The 22539-nt window shown below is 40.3% G+C and overlaps 1 protein-coding gene across 3 annotated transcripts in view; it reads left to right on the top strand.

Moving 5' to 3' along the window:
- uhrf2 (ubiquitin like with PHD and ring finger domains 2) overlaps nucleotides 1–22539 on the top strand; it is a 42818-nt gene that overhangs the window by 2220 nt on the left and 18059 nt on the right. For 2 of the 3 annotated variants that reach the window (XM_005735179.2, XM_005735178.2), the window contains exons 2-3: nucleotides 5532–5915; nucleotides 10406–10725. In XM_005735179.2, the coding sequence (XP_005735236.1) occupies nucleotides 5532–5915; nucleotides 10406–10725 (704 nt within the window). Of the gene's footprint in view, nucleotides 1–5531; nucleotides 5916–10405; nucleotides 10726–18739; nucleotides 19151–22539 lie in introns of those variants that run through there. The other variant, XM_005735180.2, reaches the window with a different exon arrangement.

Genomic DNA, 22539 nt, shown 5'->3' with positions numbered 1-22539 from the left:
AGACTATCACCTGCGTTTCAAGTCCTGCACGTTTGAGTTCAGGGTCTTAATTATTCTGTCTTGCTTCAAATATATGTGCATAAGACATGAAAGAATCCAAATATAACAGCGTGACCTGCGATATCTGAAGGTGTGTAATGCGTGAAAGATCACTGGCTGTAACTATCAGTAATAAGCAGAGGATGCTTGCTGCTGGCAGGACACTGGTGCCTTGATTTATACTGAGTTTTAGCATAACATTACAAAGCTGATATTAACACAGTGTGAGTCAGCCAGCCGAAAAAGCCCCGAGGAAGCAGGCAGCCTACATGATATGTTGATCTCACTTTGTTTACATTCGTTTTTGCTTCCTTCTTCACATGTGTCAGGCTGTATTATAGGCCGAGGCATTCCTCTGCAAAATGGTCCTCTGTAGTTTCAAGCGGGCCTAACTTTCTTCTTCTTTGTCTAATTAAATGATAACAGGCGCTCGATTCTGACTCATGCGTGTCACAATGGGTTGATTTTATTGTGTCTTTTTTGTTGCCGCATATACTGCACGACAGAGTGAAAGGAAACTTCGAGAACTGTAGGCAGATTTTTACAGCCTAGCTCGCCGTTGCGCACTCATTACGGCAGATCAAAGAAGAACAAACTGTTGTGATGGAAAGCGATGGTTGAGTAGTTGCTTTTACACCTCTGCGCCTCTCTGGCTAGTAAACTAATTTCAGTGCTCTTAGCACCTTTTTTCTTTATAAAATCCATAATAGCTACCAAGCACAAAGCAAACTGCTCCTCTTTAAACTGTTTGTGATTTAATCAGGGGTAGTAGATAAAGTATAGTAGTGCTATTTGCTCGATGAACAATTAATGAGCTGTTACATTGCAGTTGTTATGTACTGTCGTAGCTGTGGCTGCAAAAGCTAGGCCTGTGTATTAAATCTGATGCTATGCTTCCTTTATTTCACTGGAAAATAAGTGGAGAGCGTTGATTGGGGGATTTCCATGTGTTAAGTAATGCATGGAATGAGCCAGTGACACGCAACATGCACTGGCTAGTGCCCTTACACGCACAGTGGTGCCTGCGCTCTGTGTTAGGATTTAGACTTGTAGCAGAGCAACTCGGTCTAATTCTCTTTTCAAAATGGCGTCTTGTTTTTCCCTCCAGCTCAGTGCTCACGCTGCCTCACCAGTTCAGACTCAAGCTTGCCCTTGAGTCGGAAGGGTCTCAAGCCAGAAGCTGTGCAACTTTGCCACGGTGTTTTGATGTTTCTTTGTTTGTTTGCATTTTCGCCGAGCGGTCCTAGTGTCTCTGTTTCACTTTGAACGTCTCTAGTCAGTCACATTCGCGAGCAGGCTCACACACACCTTCCACTGGCCGTGCGGCCTTTCTGCTCAGCGCCTACACTCATTTTGCAGCAGGCTTCACATTTACTTAGAGGTTTGACTTTTTCCTCAAGTGGTTTCAAGCTCAGCTTGCATTGCACTTATTTGATTTAAGTATGAAGTTTGTTTTATTTTTTTTTAATTTAATACCAAAGCAGCAACATGTTTTATGCGCAAAGAGTCGGGATGTCTTCCACTGTTGCTCTTGCCCTGTTGTCGGGCTGTGGTTATTGGCTTGCTCCCATTCACACAGGCGCTCGCCGTGACCTAGATATGGTTACTCTTTGATTACACATGGATTGATGTTTTGCCTGCTCACTTGATGGGTTTTCTTTTGTTATTATTAAGTTGTAGATTTCATAGAAAATTTCAAGGGAAGCTGAGTTTTCTGCAGCCTTGAGTGCACACAGTCACACCCTTCTCCAACTGATAGACTGGACAAAGGGCAAATACAAAGGGAGCCATTAAACTATAACCATAGGCTTTCATGTTTTCACAGCTCTACATCTCCACCTCATGGCACTAAAAAAAGCCTGCTTGGTGAGATCAGATTTCCTACCTGTTTAACGCTGCAATGCAAGCTCTGTTACTTTCAAATAGAGTAATACGTTATTTGAATATGTAGACTAATTTAAAGGCCATTAAACTCTTAACTATGCACAGATGCTTTCTGATAACCACAAAAGATTGTTTTAAAAATGTTTGAAAACACAGAAAAGGCAAAAAACCCCAACAACTTTTGAATTGTAATCAAAGGAGCAACAAGCAAAGAGATTTTCATGTTTATGCAAACTTGTTTAATTTGAATGAATGTGGCCAAAGAGGACTGGTCCTCTTTATAATTTAATGATTAAGTAATTGACCTGCTTTATATAAACGATGCAAAACAGCACAGTGTGACATCTGTTACCTTGCCCGCACACTTCTCGTTAAAACCCGCCGTGCGAGCAGTCGCCAGGTTATGAAAAGAGCTGCAAGTGGAAGTAACCTTTGTCACCTTTCTAGGTAATTTGTGCTGGCGAGCAGGGGATTTTTGGTAAATAGATTGGATGACTGTGGGCGGGTTGAAGAATATAAAAGAGCCAAGATGGAAGCCTTTATGTTGCAGGGAAGCAGACACACCCCGTGTCATTGTTTTTGGTAATTTGACCTATTTTGCTCAACTCCTTGCCATCATGGGGCGTGGGTGAAGAAAAAGAAGAAATTGTGCTGGAGCAGGGTGGTCTGCCTGAGCAAGGAGGCTAATTTCTGCCTCATTCTCACCGTCACTTCAGACCTTCTGGTGCTGGTATTAAATGCGCTGCGTTGCTTTCTTGGTCTGTTTATTTGATTCCACCTTTTCATCGTTACACTAAGCAGGTTGCCTAGTTACTTTAATGGCAGAGTGATTCGTGTATTAAAAGCCTTTAAAGTCATACATTGTGATACTGTGTGACAGTACGCTGGTAGAAAAGCGAACGATGGAGTTACCAAATCACTCTCCACCACCACCCCCACACACACCCCGGTTTTTGCTCTTTTATAGGTATTATTGGGTGTATATTCAAAACAATATAAACAGATTAGTTTCACAATGGGAGGTCTGAAACAGAAAAGGGATTGTGGTTTAATATCTCAAGAGTAATGTGAAGAGTGTAGATGTTCAGCATGTTTTTACAGCAGCTACAGGTCTTTGTCTTATCTCGGTTTGATTTTTTCTTTCTTTCTGACATTATACTTTGTGTTTTCTTTGGTATGATAAGCCATTAGTCTTTTAGAGGGCTGTCGAAATTCAGCAGAGAATTTAGCCTTGTTCGTTCGTAGCTGTTAATTTTATTCCATTCGACATTGTGATACACTCACAGGCGAGGGCGCGCGCACGTACACACACACTCTCGTGCAACATCGCCATGCCAAGGATATTTATTATTTTCGACTCTTCGAGCCTTTTGAGAAATCTTCAAGTCAAATGTTTCGGGTTAATCTAAAGCTTTGCCGTGATGTGCGGTCGTGACTAAAGTCAGTCTCCCCCTGGAACAGTAAATGACATTTCAGTGAGTCACACAATGAAGATATCAGAAGCAAGTGTTTTTAAATACTGCCGCGGTTATTGTGGGGAATAAAATGTCATGTCCTTAGTCAACGTTAACGGCATGCTGTCAAATACATCTCGTCCTCCATGAATGTATAAAGCCCTTTTTCTTTCACCCCCAACATTTGCTGGGTTAGTTGCTTGTTCTTTGTTTTGGGGATTATTCATGTGAGTATGACTGAAGTCAGGACTGTAACATCTCGCAGCGAGAGGCTGATCACACTAATAGTAATGAAGCCGCTGTGGAAAGCAGGTAGAAGCAGCCCAGATATCATTTGTGCGTTTGGTGCAGTGCAATTCTGCTGTATGTTGTTCTCCTTCTCTGTCTGTCTGTCTGTCTGGGTGATTTTCCATCTCTCTGCCCCGCACTTCTCAGCAGTGAGGCTGCCTCTTTGCAGGTTCTGCCTGCAGTCCTAATGCATATTTTTTGGGGGGAGGTTTTTCTGTTTGTTTTGTGTACTTTTCTTGGTTTAATGCAGTATCAAGTCGCAAAAGATGGACAGACAGACAGACAAGGCAGCGGACGATAGGCAATTACTGAGGCTAAATCGAAGACCGAGCTTAGGCAGGGAGACAGAGAAAATGCTGATATAGACTACCACAGAAAGATAGACAGGTAAGCATAACAACCACTGTATGGCTGTATTTGCACCACTGCTTCTCTGATCTAAATTTCATGAGACTATTAAAAAAAAAAACCACACAAAAAAAAAAAAGCATGCACGGATGGGGAAATTGTGATTGCTCCCTCTACTGCTCGGCTGCTACACGTCCAAGCGTTCTCCACCTCATTGTCAAATAACGAAAACGAGAGAGCGAAGGAGAGAGAGAGTGGCGGCCATGCTTGTCTCCCCGGCACAATGGGCTTGTGGGGTTGAGCGCTGAAATGAATAGCTGATGTCTGCAATGAGTTGGCGTGTCCACCATAAGCTTCACTCCTAAGGCAGTGGCTGCACTGTACGCTTAACAGTAGATCGTATGTGGTAGAAGAGTGTATTTGGATTTGTAATGGGCCCTCATGTGTTTTTTTTTTTGTTACTTGTGTTTTTTTGTTACTTGTCCCCCCTCCCAGAGGGGAGGGAAAAACATTTGCTGAAGCTCATATGCCACATTGCCTGTTAGGGCCATGCTGGTGATGATGATGATGATGATGGTGGTGGCGCTAGTTGTAGGTTGGTTGACAGTGATTTTATATATGATTCAGAGTCATCGGGGTGGGGTGGGGTAGGGGGTGCTCTCTTTCGGTTGTCATGGCAACCCAGTCATTTCTTTCCCCCCAGCTACATCTGCTATCACTTTAATTCATGCACCCAGATCTCTTATTTATTTTTTCTTGAGAAAAACCGCTGCGGATGCTAGAGAGCGGCGCCCGCATTTCAGCACATATCCCATTGTCATCGTCAGTAGCGATAGGTGCTAATTGTTACAAATGTATTTATTTTTTCCTTTTCCTCTACGCACAGAACAATCAGTGAAACACTTAACTTGTACGTGTAGCTAATTGCATTCAATCAGTAGCAGAAAATTGCCCAATTTAAGAACAGAGAGTAAATGTTGTTGCTGCGTCTTTGAGCACCGCGTGCTTTTTGAATTTAAAAGCACGTGAACGTATCGGAAGTGCCGCGTGTGTTTTAATTTCCTCTCTCGAGTGCCGTAACAGTGTGTGTTCTACTCACTGTGCTCAGTGTTGTATTCTGGTGTTGTTTGTCCTTGACAAGCAGCCTCGTGTATTTGTCTGAGGGCACTCTGCAGTGCAGCGGTGGTTATTTCATTTTACACAGATGTCCATTTAGAAAGAAATGTAGAACAAAAGTAAAAAAGTGATGGTTTGTTATGGATTTAAAATGAGCTACAGTATTGCTAATGCACAGTTTAGTAGTGGTTGGAATAATCCTATTTATAAAAGTTAAAATATGTTGGTAAACTATTATTATTTCAAATGTATTATTGTCTTAGCAGCATTTTAATAGCTTGTGTTTATTTATAGGCAGTGAAAATGATTGATTGCAGTGTTGTATACAGCAGTGGTTTTCTGCGTCTGTACATCTTTGCCTGTTAATGTTAAAGAGTGAGATTTTCATTTGTATTCATTTAGATGGAGGATGGCCAGACACTGTTTGACTACAACGTGGGTCTCAATGACATTGTTCAGCTGCTGATTCGCTCACAGACCGACCATCCAGACAGCCCTGCCACCAAGGACTCCTCGGGTGTTGGATGTAGTTCCATTTCTCCCCCCGATTCTAAGTGTGAAAGCCACAACTCCTCGGCTCTCGTCTCCCCCGCTGCTATGGAAACCACCAGTATAGACAATGACAGCAGCTTCAGTACCAGCACTGTTAATGAAACCAAGCCAGACGCCAGCATTACCAGTAACGCAACCAAAAATGGGTTCAAGTCCTGCAGCCCTGCGCAGGACACTCAGTCACCCACGTCCAGCAGGAACACACTAGTCGATCCAGGAATTGGCATGTACAAGGTGAGGATGACGGATGTAAATATTTTGGAAATGTTTGCATGGTTTTGTATTTGAGTGGCTGTTCTGGCTCTAGGCCAGCTTACAGAGAGTTTAGTGCCCTATAAGCTAACTCACTGCCAGAGACACTTGGGCAGGTTCTCCTGTTTATGTGGTTGTCAAATCAAATTAGAGACTAAATGTGTCTCTGCTCTTTCACTGCTGCTGAAAACGTCAGATTGCATGGCAATGATGACGTCAGTGTCATTTTGAGCATTAAATGTTGGCCGGTTGCAGTCATGTAATTAAGCCTGCCTGATGAAAGTAACCTGAAGAAAAATGGGTAGAAACATTTGATTTAAGCACTCCTTTTTTCTTATCAGTCATCTTTTACATTCCCTATTGTCTTATGTATTAGCACATCTGCTTAGATATAATATTCCAGCCACAAATTACCCTAAACTTTCTCATATGTAACCATATTCTGGTGTGTTGACACTTAGTTTTTTCCTCGCTGTTCAAGTGTTTGTAGGTCTGATACCCTAATTGCTTTGGGTATAAGCTTCACGTCGCTTACCTTGTCAGGATAGCAACCACACATAAGAAACAGGTTTATACAACTGGGTCACTAACCAGCTTAAAAATTATAAATAGAAAGTCAAAGCCCATACTGGGTATGGATGAGTCTGGCTGAGAATTATATCTGTGGGACTGGACTCAGTTTGATGCGTACAGTCCCGTCCAGCATGCAGGAAAATCAATAATCAAGTAGATGAGCTGCAAATTGTGCTACTGACTTGACTGGATTTTAAGGCCACGTGCATTCACAGTCTCTAAGCATTCAGCACAGACATGGTGTTGACAAATAAACACAAGGAGTAGAATAAATTAATGAATACTTGTGAAATATTTCTGCACAAAAGCATTAAAAATAAACAAAATTAGCACGAACGTGACACACAGGTATAAGTGGTTTGCATGTTTAAACTCATTCAATATGGAAAATTTCAAATCTTTTGTCTTCTTGGACTGTTGTGCAATTTTAAGGTTTAATATGTGACATTTCCAGATTAAGATATCAAGTAATTGCTAGACCAGAGTTTTTTTAATTCAACATAGTCAGGTTTTCTTTGTGTTAGCTGGCTTGACAGACCCTAAAACCTCAGTTTAATGGGTATCACAATGATAGTTATCAACTTTCTTTGTTAAACCAGGCTTTCTGCTTCAAGCTCCCATTTTTTTCAGTGTATTTGGATCAACTAAGCACTGCCTAGTCCAATCACAGATGTCATCAGAGGAATAGGTGATAGAGATCTATGAAGAATATAAAAAATATGACAGTAAAATGCAAGATTGGTGCTGTAACTGAGGCATGATGGTAGGCCTAATACTGCAGAAAATTGTTTATTTGATCATTACAAGCTTACATAGTGGTGAAATAAATATATTAATATATTCATTTTTCCACTCATGAGTGCTGTTTATTTCTAACGTGACAGCTGCACATTAAACTGCAAACTAAGGTTGGGCGATTGGACGAATATATTGAATATCGATCGTTTTTACAAGCGCGGTTTATTTATTTATTTATCCATGGGTAAGTTTGCTAATGATGTCGGTTGAAGCATTCAACAGAAATAATGTTTTAATGGCACCCTCCTTCAGCTGCGAGCAGATGCACACCTCAGAGTGCACCCAAATGCAGCAGCGATTCGTTTACTCAAACTCATAAGAAAAAGAAAGCACGGCAGTAGCCCATGTTCAGAAAAAAGAAAAGCATTTTATTTAAATAGAAAAACAGATTGGTGGGGAGAGAAACAAAGAGAAAATGGCTTCTTTTTTCCACTATAACCGTGTTTACAGGCTGTTCCAGTGTTTATCTGTCTTACATACTCGACCAAACAACATATAAGTTAAAAATCAAAATGTCTCTTCCAGTGAACAAAAAACCCCCTCAGACGTAAAGTTAAGTCTTTTGTGCGATTTGACGCATCTCAAATAAATAAATAAATACATGAATAATCTAAAAAGTAGCTATATTAATACTGAAATAAACAAGAAAAGAAGGTAAAATATTCCCTCCAAACAAAACTTATAAATTCTTTGACAGGAAAACAAGCATGTTTACTTTATCAGGTTTTAGCAGCGGTTAACAATATTACCAGCAGTGTTGAAGACAGTGCTTGTGGCTGGTATACACAGATATTTCCGTGTCATGTGTGATATCAATGGGAAACGTATTTCATGCATTTTCCACCAAGCCAGTGGATCGTCTTCTCCGTCTTCGACTTCCTCGCTGAGGTAACAGTCCGTTATCTGCGCCTTCTCCTCCAGTGTGCAATTTGGCAATTAGCTTGTCCATGTTTGGACTTCTTCTGTGTTCTAAACGCGCAAATCAAAAAGTCTGCACCTGCGCGAATATATCACCTATCGTTGGTTATTGAACTGACGATTGTTGGTTGGAAAATTTGTACATATCGTCCAACCTTACTGCTTACAATTAATAGTTACGTAGCGTAATTAAAAGGAGACATGGGAATTGCTTCATTTTTTCCTAGATAAAATAAATTTTATTTGACTGAAAGGCCACCAGTCAAATAAAATTGGAGATAAATAGCCTAAAAATATAATTAATCAACTCCAGTAGTGTTCTAAAAAAGCCCGACACAGTTTGTACCACTCTTAACTTTACTGCTGGACGTTATTCCATGGTGCTAAATGTGTGATACAGCCACTAGGAAAAATGTATATTCCCCCAACTGGTTGGTGAATGGTTGTTAGCGGTTGCTGGCTGTCGCCACACGAAATTCGTTGCAGAGGTTGCTGCATAAACAGCCTTCATCTGACTGCTTTAACTGCTTTGGCACTGTGAGGGACCAAGCAGCCAAGGCATAGAGGACACAGGCAAAAAATATCTTCAAAAAGGGTTTTCTTTAATTTAACCCTCAAAAAAGTTAAAAAATGACAAAATTCAAAAACATAATTAGCAGGCCCATAAAAGAGGTCAACTAAATATAACTCCACGAAAAGTAATTTCCAGAAACTTGAACAAACAAAGTGAGACACAACTTAACTCGCAAACTGACCTAATTACAAAGACACATGAGGGTAGCTTTTATAATGGTTTGGCAAAACCATTTACACATAGTAGGGGGAAAGAAAAACACACACTAATATTAACTAAGCAGAGAATAACCTAACTAAACCTAAAACACCCCTACTCCTGGTAAGCCCATGGTTGGTCCTGCTGAGCAGGCATTTTGTTCCCGGAGTCCTCAGCCACGCCTTTTGCCCAGACAGGAAACAGCCACCGCCCAAACCCAGGTAACTCAAAGAAAGAGAAACATAATTAATATAACAAAACATTTTAGAAAAACCACACAATGCTACTATGTGCGCGCCTCATAATATCAGTGTTAGGTTTAACCAAATGATTAATGAATTATATTAATGAAGAAAACTGCAAAACAAACTAATAAAGTGAACAAATGGACTAATTTACCCCTGTGTGGCTGATGCCATCACAGGCACACAAGTAAACATCACATGGTAAGCAGCCAAGTGTCTGCATATCTCAATTGTAAGGTAAAGATCCCTACAATCTTAGAAGAACAACCCCACAGACTTGGCGACAGTGGGCAGGAAAAACTCCCTTTTATAGCTGGAAGAGATCGGAACTAGGCAGCAATCTGCCTCAGACAGTTGGGGAGTGAGGGGAAAGAGAAGAGAAAAAAGTGAGCTTAGAGATATATGACAAAAAAGAGACATTGAAACAATCATGCAATCATTCAGTGTGGTTATACTTTGTTGTAATGTAAATGTTTTGACAACAAAGCTAGGCTAATCCAGAGTTGGATTTGCAATGAAGGAGTGGTTGAGTCCTATTACGTTTCATTTTCAGTTAATTAGCTTGGCATATATTAGCATTATGCTGTTTCTGGCTATTCTTTTAGCCTAAAAACTGTAAAAACATTTGAATTCAGCCCATGAAAAGCTCAAAATACATTAGCAAACATGCATGTGCTTTTACAGAGGATATCCCAAAAGAGTCATCACTTTTGAAATATTTTTTTTCTTTCACTAAAAGCTACTTTCAGCTGCTTCTTTATTCATTAGGGATTTCCACAGTGGGTAGCTCCGTATGTTTGATTTTATTTATTTATTTATTTTTTACGCTGGATGCTCTTCCTGATGCAACCCCAAAAGGATTTGTGTCTTTTTTTGTCTTTCAATATATAATGTTATTCTTTCCAATCAAAGGTTTTGTTTTTTATCCCATCCACTGCATAACATTCACTCTGTGATGGTTTGTTTTTTGTATTTACTAAGTGAAAAAGATAATAACAGGGTTATTGCTGTTTTAGAATTTTGACTCTGGCATGTGCTGTATTAGTCTTTGACACTGGATGTTATAATCCCCCTACACATCAGCTCCTCAAAAAAAAAAAAAGACGATATTTGTGTGCGGGGTTCGAACAGGACCGGGTGTTAATTTAGTCATTTTCTCTCCTCAGATTAACGAGCTGGTGGACTGCAGAGACGTCAGCATCGGTGCCTGGTTTGAGGCCTGCATTGAAAATGTGACACGCGCTCCCAAAGGACAGATAACGCCCACAAAGGGTAAGGTGGGCCGGCCCCCAAAAAGGACTAATGGAAAACTGGAGGCCGAGCAGGGACAGGCCCACGGCCACGGTCAAAACACGGACAGTAACAGGACTAATGTTGTGTTAAACTCTGAGAGTAACGGAGCCTCCACCTCTCAGACAGACTCTACAGCAGCGTCGGAGAGCAAGGAGAGAGAAGAGGACGTAATTTACCACATTAAATATGAAGAGTAAGTAGTGGCCCATTCTACTGATGCAGCCTAGCAGTGATAACAAACGCGGCACATTGGTGCGGCGGCATTTTGTTCTGGTGAAAGAAAATCATTCTAGACGCTCAAATCCTGCCCAATCGGAATTTTTTAGCGCCAATGCAAAATGTTTGCCTTCCTCACAGCAGAAAGTACGGTTTCATATCCCAGGTATTAAAAACATTTTTGTTCATGCAGCCAGTGCGTTCACCACTAAACATAAATGTGCTGTGTGCTTGTTTATGGTACTGCTGGCTGCAAGCATCACTAACCGCTGGGAATAGCAGCCTGTTTTCTCCTGACAGTCCGGGGGATGGAGAAAGGGGGTTTGTGTAGTTGATACTACAATTTGGACTCTATCTCGCGCATACCCCTTTTCCAGCAAATTCATTCAAAAGGCGATGTTTCCATGGCAACTCATGAGTTCTCAGGAGCATTACCTCTTTGCTTGCCTTCTTCAGCTTTGTCTGTAATTGCTGTGAACATGCCACCGGTGAGACATAGCCTCCTCGCCATGTCTATCGTAGTTTGCATGTGTTTCTGTCAAGGGATGTTGCGCCAGAGAAATGGTATCGGGGGTTTGTTGAGCAGTCATTGCGTTTTCTTTTATGTGGGCTTCATTCCCATTTGGCATCCCCCAGTTTCCCAAATCTCCAGTATTCAGCTTTGATTCAGTTTTGTATCATTTGCAGCGGGATAAGAATGCTCCTGTAAGGGGAATTAACAAATCTACATCGTTTTTTCCCCCCTTTTCATTAAAACATATAAAATATCATTCTTATGAATCACATATGCTTCTGTTTATTTAGTTTGCTTTAGTCTCAGGTTCCTTATTTGGATTATTCCATTGTTGAAAGTCAGGAGAGACAGAAAAGGGAGAGAAAGGGAGAAACCAGTTAGAACAGCTTTAAACGCAGGATGTTACCATAATATTTGATTTACATCTTTATCAGCCAAGAATATGATCGCAGTTAATGTTCTTCCCACTATCCGCAATTATTAGCTTTCGTTTTCAGTACGAGCTTATCCAGTATATTCTTTTGCCTCCTACTAAGTGCATATTTACCTCTCTGTCCTGAGCACCATTCCAGGTTTTTTCCATCATTTTGTTTGCCAGAGAAAATTCGAGGGTGGTTAAGATTCCTCTGCCTTCCCACGCACACGCACTCCCCCTCAAACACCTGCCTGTACAGTCTGAGAAAGACAACCAGCCCTACGAAATGAACCGCCATGTTTTTGCATGCAATGTTTGGGGCAGTATTGCGACAGAACATAATGAGCCGCAAAAATGGAAACGGGGCTAAATGTTGGGACAATCTCCTCCTGGCTGCTCTGAGGAACTGAGCGTGTGCGCTAGACTGTTACATTTTTGCTGAACCCGACATAAGTGTAAGATTCTCGTAATCATTAAGGACATCACAGGCAAATCTAAATTCCAGTTGGAGGTTTTCTGCATTGACTACCCCCTAAATTTTGAGCTGATATTTATCTAAACTACAATTAGGCTATTCATAGGCAATTCATAGTAAGTGAACTTCTCCAAAACATGCCTGGAGAATTTAACCAATAAAAATAACTTATATAGTTTATTCAATCCTCTTCTTAAGAAGGATTGGATCTTCTTAAGAAGTGTGGACCACTTGAATTGAGCTTTGAATATAAATTAAACTTTTAATTCATCTTTCCTTTGACCTTAGAAGAAGCTGTATTGTTACGTGTTACATTAAAGACCCAGATGTTATTCAGTCCATTGTAAGATAAAGTTAATACAAATAGAGAAAAATTCAGGGGTCTTCCGAGGAGTAAGAGAATTCCCTACAAGTTGATAAAATCTTTGTTAGATGTCTAAAAGACTATAAGAAAAAATAAACATGAAAACTGAAGATTTATTTATAAGAATAGGAAAGCCACTTTCAAAAGATTTCAAAGCGACCAGTTAGGCTACGTCTACACTTAGCTGGATAAATTTGAAAACGGCGTTTTCGTCTAAAAACGCTCCGCGTCCACACTATTGTTTTCAAACTGTATGTTCCTGTACTGCACATGCATGAAATGTAAGACGATTCGACATGCGTCATTCCCATCTGCCGTTTATTTACTTTCCGGCTCTTTGAAACGTTGCAGCAAAGCGTCGACTTTTACAAGTTTTATCTGGAGCTATCTGGAGCATGTACAAACTGATATTAATCTTTAATAGGGCTGTCAAAATTGAGAGCAAACAAAACAACTGCTGGACAACGCCGTCCGCCATCTTAGTTGAATTGGCCACATGACTGCATAATATGACTAAAATGCGTTTTCGAAAGCCAGCGTTTTCACAGTCCACACTGTGACGCGAAAACGGCATTTTCCATTTTATCCACTTTGGAGAGCGTTTTCAAAAAGCTCAGTTTTCCTTGACCATAAGCGCCGTCTCAGTGTGGATGGGAGGCCAAAACGGAGAGAAAAAGATGTGTCTTCAAACCAAAAGGTATTAGTGTGGACAAGGACTTAGATACTTGACAAAAGCCCAAAATAAAACCCTGCATACCAACATCCAGACCTCATGTGTAAAGCATGGTGGAGGTGGCATCATGATTTCAAGTAGCTTTGCTACACTATGGTCAGGTCATCCTAAATAACCCTGTAGAAAAGAACAAATTCAAAATTAGGGCTGTGCGATATGACCAAAATCTCATAACCCGCTATGAGACATTTATCGTCCTGACAACGATATATATCACAAAAATCTTCTGTAAATTCTGTGAATCTCGGGCATTTTTCAGGGCAGCCATTTTTTTGTGAGTATTTATTACACGGCGTGCTGCGGGGAAAAGCCTGTTCTAACGTTTGAGTCTAAGGTTTGTTTTGAGCACCTGACGGCTCTTCTTTTGCTTCTCGTCCCTAAACTCTCTCCATACTCTTTCATGTGATTCTTGCATAGGTGGTAGAAGAGGTTTGCCATGTTTGAGTCTGTGGTGGGGTTATTTTAAATATAAGAGAAAGAGAGAACTTTAAGAAATGAATAAACAGTTTATTTTGTAAAACCACAAAAACAAACGATAGCGTAATATGAAACGATAGACGTTTTCATATCGTCGTCCGATATATATTGTTATATCGAACAGCCCTATTCAAAATTGTGTCAGGAAACATTATAGGGGAATTTCGGGGCAGCAGTCCATGATCTGAACCTTGGGTCATGTAACAAGACAATGACACAAAATCCACAAATTGAAAACAGGTTTTAGGATGACCTGGACTAGGGCTGCCACAAACGATTATTTTGATAGTCGACTAGTCACCGATTATTTTTGCGATTAGTTGACTAATCAGATCATCATCCATTGGACGTAAAACGTACAGCTTATTGCACCAGCAGCATCTGCTCTTATATAACTATCATTAGCTTACAGCTTTAAGTGTTTAAAGTATGTGCTAACTAAAAATAAAGACTAGATGATAGTTTATTAAATTTTAATGAAATTTGCAGGTTGTTTCGGTGAAGTTTAATAAACTCCTTGCTATCTAAAATATAACAGGACACGGGAGTATATTCTCCAGCATCTCACACTTCTGATGATCAGTTGTCTGCTTGACGTTTATTCAGCTGTGTAAAAACTATAACTTTGATCTCAGCCAAACCGATTTACTCAGGAACAAATAAAATACTAAAAAAAGCCAAACAATAACATTTTTAAGTTATCTAAGTGACTTATATATGTTTAACCTGAGTAGTGAAAGACAGCGGTGGGTTTGAAAATGATTTGCTGGGAGTCTGGGATTCTCACGGGCTCTAGTTAGCTTTGCCCCTGGCTAACTATTGAGCTAGTGGGGAACAGATATCGGAGCGCTTTTCAAAATATGTGGTGTCTTGATAAACTAAGCAGATATTTGAGGTTTGCACATTCTCGCCTGAAAATATGTTAAACATTTATTTTGTGACCCAGAAAGAATAATAAGAGTACTATTAAAACTAACTAGCTGCCGCCATTGTTGGAAACTGAGCAGGGCTGCGCTATGAATTCTGGGACAAAGCTACTTCTTCGTCTTCGGGGTTTAACGGCAGCTGGCATCCTTGTACATGCAGTGCTGCCATCTTCTGTTTCAGTCCGTTATTACACTCTTAAATCCTACTACTTATTCTTGCGTCTTTTGTGATTTTACAAAGCTTCAAACGACGCATCGACTATTAAATCAGTCGTCGACGTAATCGTGACTAGGCGACTAATCGTGGCAGCCCTACTATCTATCATCAGGCAAAATTTGAAAAATACTTTGAAAACTGGCTGCTAGTCTGGTAACAAACAAACAGAACCAGTTACATACTCCCTCCCTTTGAAGGAGAGATATTTAATACTTTAGTTGAATAAAAAAGTAATTAAAGTAAATTGTAACTCTTCAGGAGCCTGCACACATAATAAAATAGGACTTGAAAAATATTTCCTGCCTGAGATGTTATGAGATGCTAGCTAACACTTGCATTTTTTGCAAAGTATTGTGCTTTTCTGGAGATCTGGCGTTTAGTAGGCAAGCCACTTCTTGCTATTGAATTATCTCCCTCTTTAGGTGTTAAATTGTCATCTGAGACTGACACGCTGCTTTCGCTTTCAGACATGCTTGGGCTTCTGTCATTATTATGCGAGCTGGGGAACATATACCTACGGTGTCACTGTGTCATTGATATTGTGAGAGAATACTTTTTATGATATGGCATAGGAGCTCAAAGAAGTGTTTTAATTTTAGTATCCTGTTATTTAGCATCCTGGCTCTCTTTTTTGTATTCTTTACTGGGGCACTTATTTATCATTGCAGATACTTTACCTGCAATGAGAAGTCAAAACTTCTGTTGTAAAAAGTTTCTGCTACCATCAGGAGTTCTGCACCTCATGTGAGGAACTGAGATGTGTTTTTAGCTTTAATTAAGCTAAAAGGGGTGTTTTTTTGGTCAGTTTAACTCAAAGTGAAGCTTTAGTGGGTCTCGTCTTCTAATTAACGTATGCTGAAGAGGAGGGCTTATTAATATCTGAAGTGCTGGCGGTTAGCCTGCTATTATCTGAGCACGAGAGTATCGCTAAGGAAGTTTTATCTCCTTTCATTCCTAGTTTAGTAAGTGCCAAGGAAATAAGGATGAAACAACGTTTAGTTTCAGTTCTCTTTCTCACTCTTCACCCACTCTGTTTCCTTTTCTGCAACAGAGCCGTTATTGTTTAACTTTTGAGTTGCAGCACCATATTACTACATGGCTTTTATTGGCTTTGTACAGTTGTAGTGAGAATATCCACCGGCATTATGTAGCTTACTAAATTTAAGATCATGTTTAGTATGACCATGAGCTCTGACAGGCTGGTTTATGGCCTCTTTTCCTATTTTATATTACACACATATAAATTATAATCTAATTCAGTTTAGCTATGTCAGTTGTAGTGCCTGCATGCATGCTGTGGCTGTTCCATGGCTTAGTGGGATACCAGAGTAGGTCAAAACCATTACCATTACCATGTCTGTACCTTAGCATGCTACTCATTTGGTCAAATTATCCAATCACTGTAGTCACTATTTCAGTGTTTTTCTTTTAGAAGTTAAACAGTGTTGCTTTAACATTTTATAGTTGTCCAGACATTTGTGAGCCATGCAGGTAAAATGGGAGCATTAGAGTGGCTGCAAGACAGTACTCGGTTGGATTGTACTTGAAAGCAGCATCTAAAGAGAATAGCCTCCACCCATTAACCATGCCTGTTGTATGGAGTACTGTTGTCTTTGCTGAATAGCTGCCAAAATGTCTGGCAGCTGTTGTCGGTGCTTAAACGGTCCAACAAAACAATGCAGACGATTTTCTGTTCTTTGGGTCATTGTTCTGTATCCCCAAACAAAAATGATTGCTGTAAGTTTTAAGAGGTATTAGAAGATGTTTTGTTTGCAGCTGTAGCGGTGCAGTTTTAAAGAGTTTGTAATTGTACAGTGTGCACCAGTAATGGCAGCAGAACCTATGATTTCTGCAGCTGTGAGGGTCAGTGTGACCCCCGTGCAGACGTCTGAGCAGCCTGAAATATGTAACTATGCGGTTACATCACAAATCACTCTGAGACCTAACTGAACAGAATCACACAAAAAATGAATTCATATATCTAAAAAAATGCATCTGCTGTCCATATACAAATCTGGAGCTGTCTGCATTTGTGCACCATCTTCAGTCTGTGTGAATAAACTTAATAACCAATCCTGTCTGACCCCAGAAATAGAAAAAACCCCCAAACAAAAATAATAGCAAAGTCTTTCTGAAGCTTTTAACACAATGCAATGCAGAGACAGTGGCCTTGTTTTAATTCATCTGAGGCAGCGTGCAGTCATGTTTCCCATTAAATTAATTGTAGTGCACCCATGATGTAATTCTGCTACCGTTTACAAGCGTATGAAAATAACTGAATCGTATTAGACTGTTGACGTCACTGTTAATCAGATTGTCTGTCCTCAAAAGTTGTTGTTGTTTATATTTACATGCAGAGGACTGAGTTACAATTTATGGTACTTCTGCCTCTGCTTCCTGTTTAAACCCCATTGAGAGCCAAAGCCGATATTCCTCTCTCACATGTGTGTTTGTAACGCATGTGCATGTTGATGTTTGTCTGGGGGTGGGTGTTATTGCTTGTATTCACCCCACTCTTTCTAAAACCACAGTAATCCCCTGGGCCTAAAAGAGGAAATCCCATAAATGAGCCTCAGCCTCCACTTCCTGGGAGCACACTAGCTGTGCCACAGCTTACATTTTGGTCTCTGTGGGCTCTCTCCAGTCAGTTTAAAATGCCTTCAAATAGGCCCCAAAGGCTTATCAATAGACAGTAAAGCAAGAAGTAAGTAAAGCAGCATAAAATCTTCCACAATAAATTTGTAATATGTTGGGTGTTCTTGGCATTTTTAGCTGAGCACAACGGGGCATTGTTGATTTCTGAGTCAGTGGTCAGTTTTAGGCTCAGCTTTCCAGAGAAACACACGCATGCACTGCTCTACTTCTTCCAACATGAGCCCCCCCACACACACACACAGTTTGTGAACGGACCGAGTCTGTGGGCCATTATGCCGTTAAACACATTGTTCATCTGTACGCATAATCCCAGCTATTGGCAAGCAAGCAAACAAGCTGTCAGTTTATCCTGAGTTAGGTCTGATCCTTACAGCTTGATGATGATTGGCATGCAGAGAACCTGCACAATTAACCTCCCTATAGTCACCGGGAGTTTGCTAGACAAGAAGCCATTTCTCACTTGTTTAAATCGCCATTTGGCAACAGAGGTAGATTTAAAATTATACAGGATGTGCTAATGTTTTTCCTCTTGGCCAAAAATGGTTTTCACCACAAGCACATCTGGAAAGAAATATATATATATATAATAAATATAAAACTGTTGTATTCGACTTAAGCGTTTTTTGTGTTCAGTCGTCCATTTTGAGGATTTTAAATGAACATTTAAACACAACCCTAAAGAAAATATTTGATTAAGTTAATTTTAAATACTTTGTAAAGACTACTTTGCAGACAATGACCGTCTAAAATTCAAAGACGTCCATATTAAGTTAAATAATTAATCCAGGTATACAGCGAATAAAGCACTGATTACCTTAGCTTTCAAACTGTAAGGTGCACTTAAAATCTTTTAATTTTCTCAAAATCGACAGTGCGCCTTATGTATCAATTCTGGTTGTGCTTACTGATCTCGAACCGATTTCATGTGGTACACGGCGCTCAAAAATTTGTCAAAATGTTTTTGCGCGACTTTGGTAAGCTACGAACCCGCGCCGCTTGATGGATTGTTGGAGCATTACGGCTACCGTAGCCTTAATGCCGTTCAGGAGCCTCGCGGAGTAACACGTACTGTGATTCAACATAAAGGTGTGTGGACCCCAAAATGGCACGTGTTAAGAGATATGCTTACGAAGCGAGTTTAAAACTCAAGGCTATCAGTCGCGCAATTCAACTTGGGAATAGAGCAGCTTCAAGAGAATTCCGAATTAATGAATCAATGGTACGGAAATGGAGGAAGCAAGAAGATGAACTGCGCCAAGTAGAGGAGACCAGACAGAGTTTCCGAGGGAACAAAGAGAGATGGCCACAATTAGAGGACACGATTGAACAGTGGGTTATTGAACAGAGAACAGCAGGTAGACACGTCTCTACAGCCTCTATTCGACAAAAGGCAACAGCAATAGCAGGAGACATGAAGCTCGACGACTTTCAAGGAGGTCCTTCTTGGTGCTTCCGTTTTATGAAAAGGCGTAATTTCTCCATCTCCACAAATACTACTATCTCGCAGCAACTGCCAGAGGATCACGACGAACGGCGGGTCATTTCTCGCGTCTGCTGCAAGAATAAGATCACTGAAAAGAAGATCCAGAAGAATTTGGATTCGCGGAAGAGGAATGAACGGGAAAAGTGAGTGCATTGTTCTGTATTTTATGTGTTACAACTTTTGAGAGTTATTGTGAATGGGTTGAATAAAGTTTGACTTGTCTATTTTGTTTCGCTTAATGCCCCTTCTAATCCGGTGCGCTTTATGTTTAAAAATATACCCGTTCATTGAAAAATACAGAACGTATTAACTGGCCACTTCATTAGTACACATGTTCAGGGCAAATCTGGCAGCAAATTAGTGAATGTAGGTATGATCAAGGCAAATTGCTTGAGATCAAAATAAACATACACTGGGACTATGTGCACGTTAGCATATGCTACTTCCGGTGCGGGAACTCCTGTGGGGAGCTTTGTTTCCGGTGTCCTATTCGCGCCTTGTTTACGGTCCAAAACAAGTTAAGCAAATGAATGAATCAAGCGGCGATTTACATTTCTATAGATGTCTTGGGCATTTACCCAATATATCTGTAAATGATGTTCATCGACTTTTCGATATTTTTCCCCCGCTTCAGAGCAAAGGAGAAAAGGGATTCAAATGTTATAGTTCTCAGTATCTGTAAACAGTGGTCCCTCGTTTATCGCGGGTGTTATGTTCTAAAAATAACCAGCGATAGGTGAAATCAAGTAGCCAATTTTATTTTTTGACGGTGCAAAAGTTTCGTGGACATCATGGACATACAGTACTGCTTGTCAGAGTCACACTGCTAGCATCGATGCAGCGATTCCGTACTGTACAGGAGAGACGTCAGGGAGGAGATCGTCTGCAGCGATCAGGACGCAGGACACAATGTGACGTAAAAATAAGCATGCAAACTTGCACTACAAAATCCGCGAAAAAGCGAGGTGAAAGGTGAACCGCGTTATAGCGAGGGACCACTGTAATTTTGAAGGTAAGTCACAACATACCCTAAGTAAATACTAATGTATAGAAACCCTTATCAGCAATCATTCATTTTTTCTGTGGCTTTTTCCAGAGGTGGGACCAAGTCATTGTTTTGCAAGTCTCAAGTAAGTCTCAAGTCTTTATCCTCAAGTCTCAAGTCAAGTCTCAAGTAATGTCAGGCAAGTCAGAGTCGAGTCTCAAGTCACTGGTGTAAAAGTCCGAGTCAAGTCACAAGTCTGAAACTTTGAATTTCAAGTCCTTTCGAGTCTTTAAAAAAAAACAACGAAAAAATAATGTTGCAGTTATATGCTAAATGTAAATATTAGACCATGTAATTTTAAAATCTGTGTTTTTCTCAACACATGACAAAATAGTGAACTTAGAAAATATACACAAATTGTGAAATTGCACCTCTTTAAAATGCAGCTCAATTAAACCTATCTCCAAGAATAATTTTCACCGACAGTTCTGAGATAAGCTGCATGTTATTCTTGGATGCGGTTGTAGGACCGGCTTTAAAATCGCATGACAAAAATATCATACACATTAAAAAAACTGTATCACCAACGTAGCCTGGACAACATTTGCTAGTTAGATGAAGTCAGGTATCTCATCGTAGCATATTTATATGCATATTTATAATTATACGGTTCTTGGAGTGAGTGCATACACTCATGAAGTTTAGTAACTTCAGGTCACTGCAACAAGCCCAGGTACAGTTTACCGCCGGATGGGTGCAGGACCTTGAAATGCACCGTGTAGAACGAAAGACCATCGTACCTATCATAAGTTTACCAGTCTCACAAATTGTCTTCATAAATACACATTCCTTAACCGTTTATTAATAGGACCTTTGAGCTCAACGGTAATTAATTAGTAGTGGAAATAATTTCTGGTACGCGTTACAGAAATGTAGCAGTGACAATAATACTGTATGCTGTAATCGTACTGGGCAATTAGTGATACAAAACAACTGTTTTATCCTGTGAATAAAAGTATATGTTTTTGTCAATGTACCATAATAACAGAAGCGAAATGCAATATTGTGTCAGGACAATTCACTATTTATGCACAATAAACAAAGGAGCATAGTGCGACAATTTCTGTTCAGCGCCAGACTTGCTTGTAACCTATATCACCAATTATGTTATGAAAATGACGTATTAACTACTAAAAAACACTGACCTTCGTGTAAATGCTTGGAGCAGACTAACCTGTGAGCTGGAGTGTTCTGGGACGTTATATTTGGTCTTTGAATGGCTGCAATCCAGTCGCCTCTTTGTTACTTCGGAAACATGGCTCGAACAATTTCTCTTCAACGACGTAATCCGATAACAACCGATCTCTTTACCCGTCGGCTTCCCGTGGCTGTCATGCGACTGGCTATTGCAGTTAATAATACAACAGCTTCTTGACATTTTTGTGTTTCTTTTTATCGCTGTGTGACTGATTTCAATTGAAAGCCTGCTTGCGCTAGTACCTCTTGCCACGAGTTCCCAGAATCCTTTGCGGTTTACCCCTGAATGACGTCACATTTTCAATCTCTATATAATATGCATGTTAAATTTTATATTTGGGGTGAAATATCAAGTCTTTTCAAGTAAACCGGTTCAAGTCCAATTCAAGTCCCAGGTCATTGGTGTAAAAGTCCAAGTCAAGTCACAAGTCTTAGAACATTTTTTCAAGTCAAGTCTAAAGTCATACCTAGTCACACCTCTGGCTTTTTCTCACGGTTTGTTAACATGCTGTGCGGGTCTGCACTTGACTAGCTGATATCGAGATAACGGGAAACATCTAGTTTGACTATTCTTCACCTGTAGTTTGAATGCTGAACATTTGCCTGTTTAAATCATAAGACCAGTTACTATACAGAGATGTGCTTCTGAATGTGGACGATGTGTCTTCTGCATGCAGTAATGCAGTTCTGCTTGTGTTGAGTGATGAAAAAAACTGATCAATCTAAACTCTTTAAACGTCAAAATTGATCATTAGATTTTTTTTATGACACAACAGTGGTGAGTGTTTCCACCTTCTGCTCTTCTGCTCTCGGTCTGATTGACCGCAAAGTAAAGCTACCGGAAATGTACAACCCCACATCCGGTCTCAAACCAGGAAGTTAGCATTTTCTCGTGCACGAGGTCTATTAGCTCAAGAGTAGTGTTTAGAGAGCTTCATGGAATGGTTTCAGTGGCTGAGCACTTGCATTACCTTACATCCCCAAATGAGATGCAGTGGTTTAAAGTGTGCCGCCACTGGACTGCTGATTTGTCACTCTCTAGAGTGATGTATCACACTTCTCCAGCTGGCTAGCTGATGGACAGATTTGGTTTGGTAGTTGCCAGGTGAACGGTACTTGTCTGACTGCATTTCAGACAAGTGTAGTTTGGTGGAGGGGGAATATGGTGTAGGTTTCCTCTTCAAGAGTTGGCGTTTGAAGCAGGAACTCTCAATGTTTCAGCATACCGAGCAATTTTGGACAATTTCATTCTCCCAACTTTGTGGCAAGAGATAAGATAAGATAAGATAA

Source organism: Pundamilia nyererei, unplaced genomic scaffold (genome assembly GCF_000239375.1).
Source record: "Pundamilia nyererei isolate P.nyererei 1_Seehausen unplaced genomic scaffold, PunNye1.0 scaffold00063, whole genome shotgun sequence".
Classification (NCBI taxonomy): domain Eukaryota; kingdom Metazoa; phylum Chordata; class Actinopteri; order Cichliformes; family Cichlidae; genus Pundamilia; species Pundamilia nyererei.
Note: the sequence above shows the minus strand (reverse complement) of the source record. Positions and strands in the feature narration are given on the sequence as shown.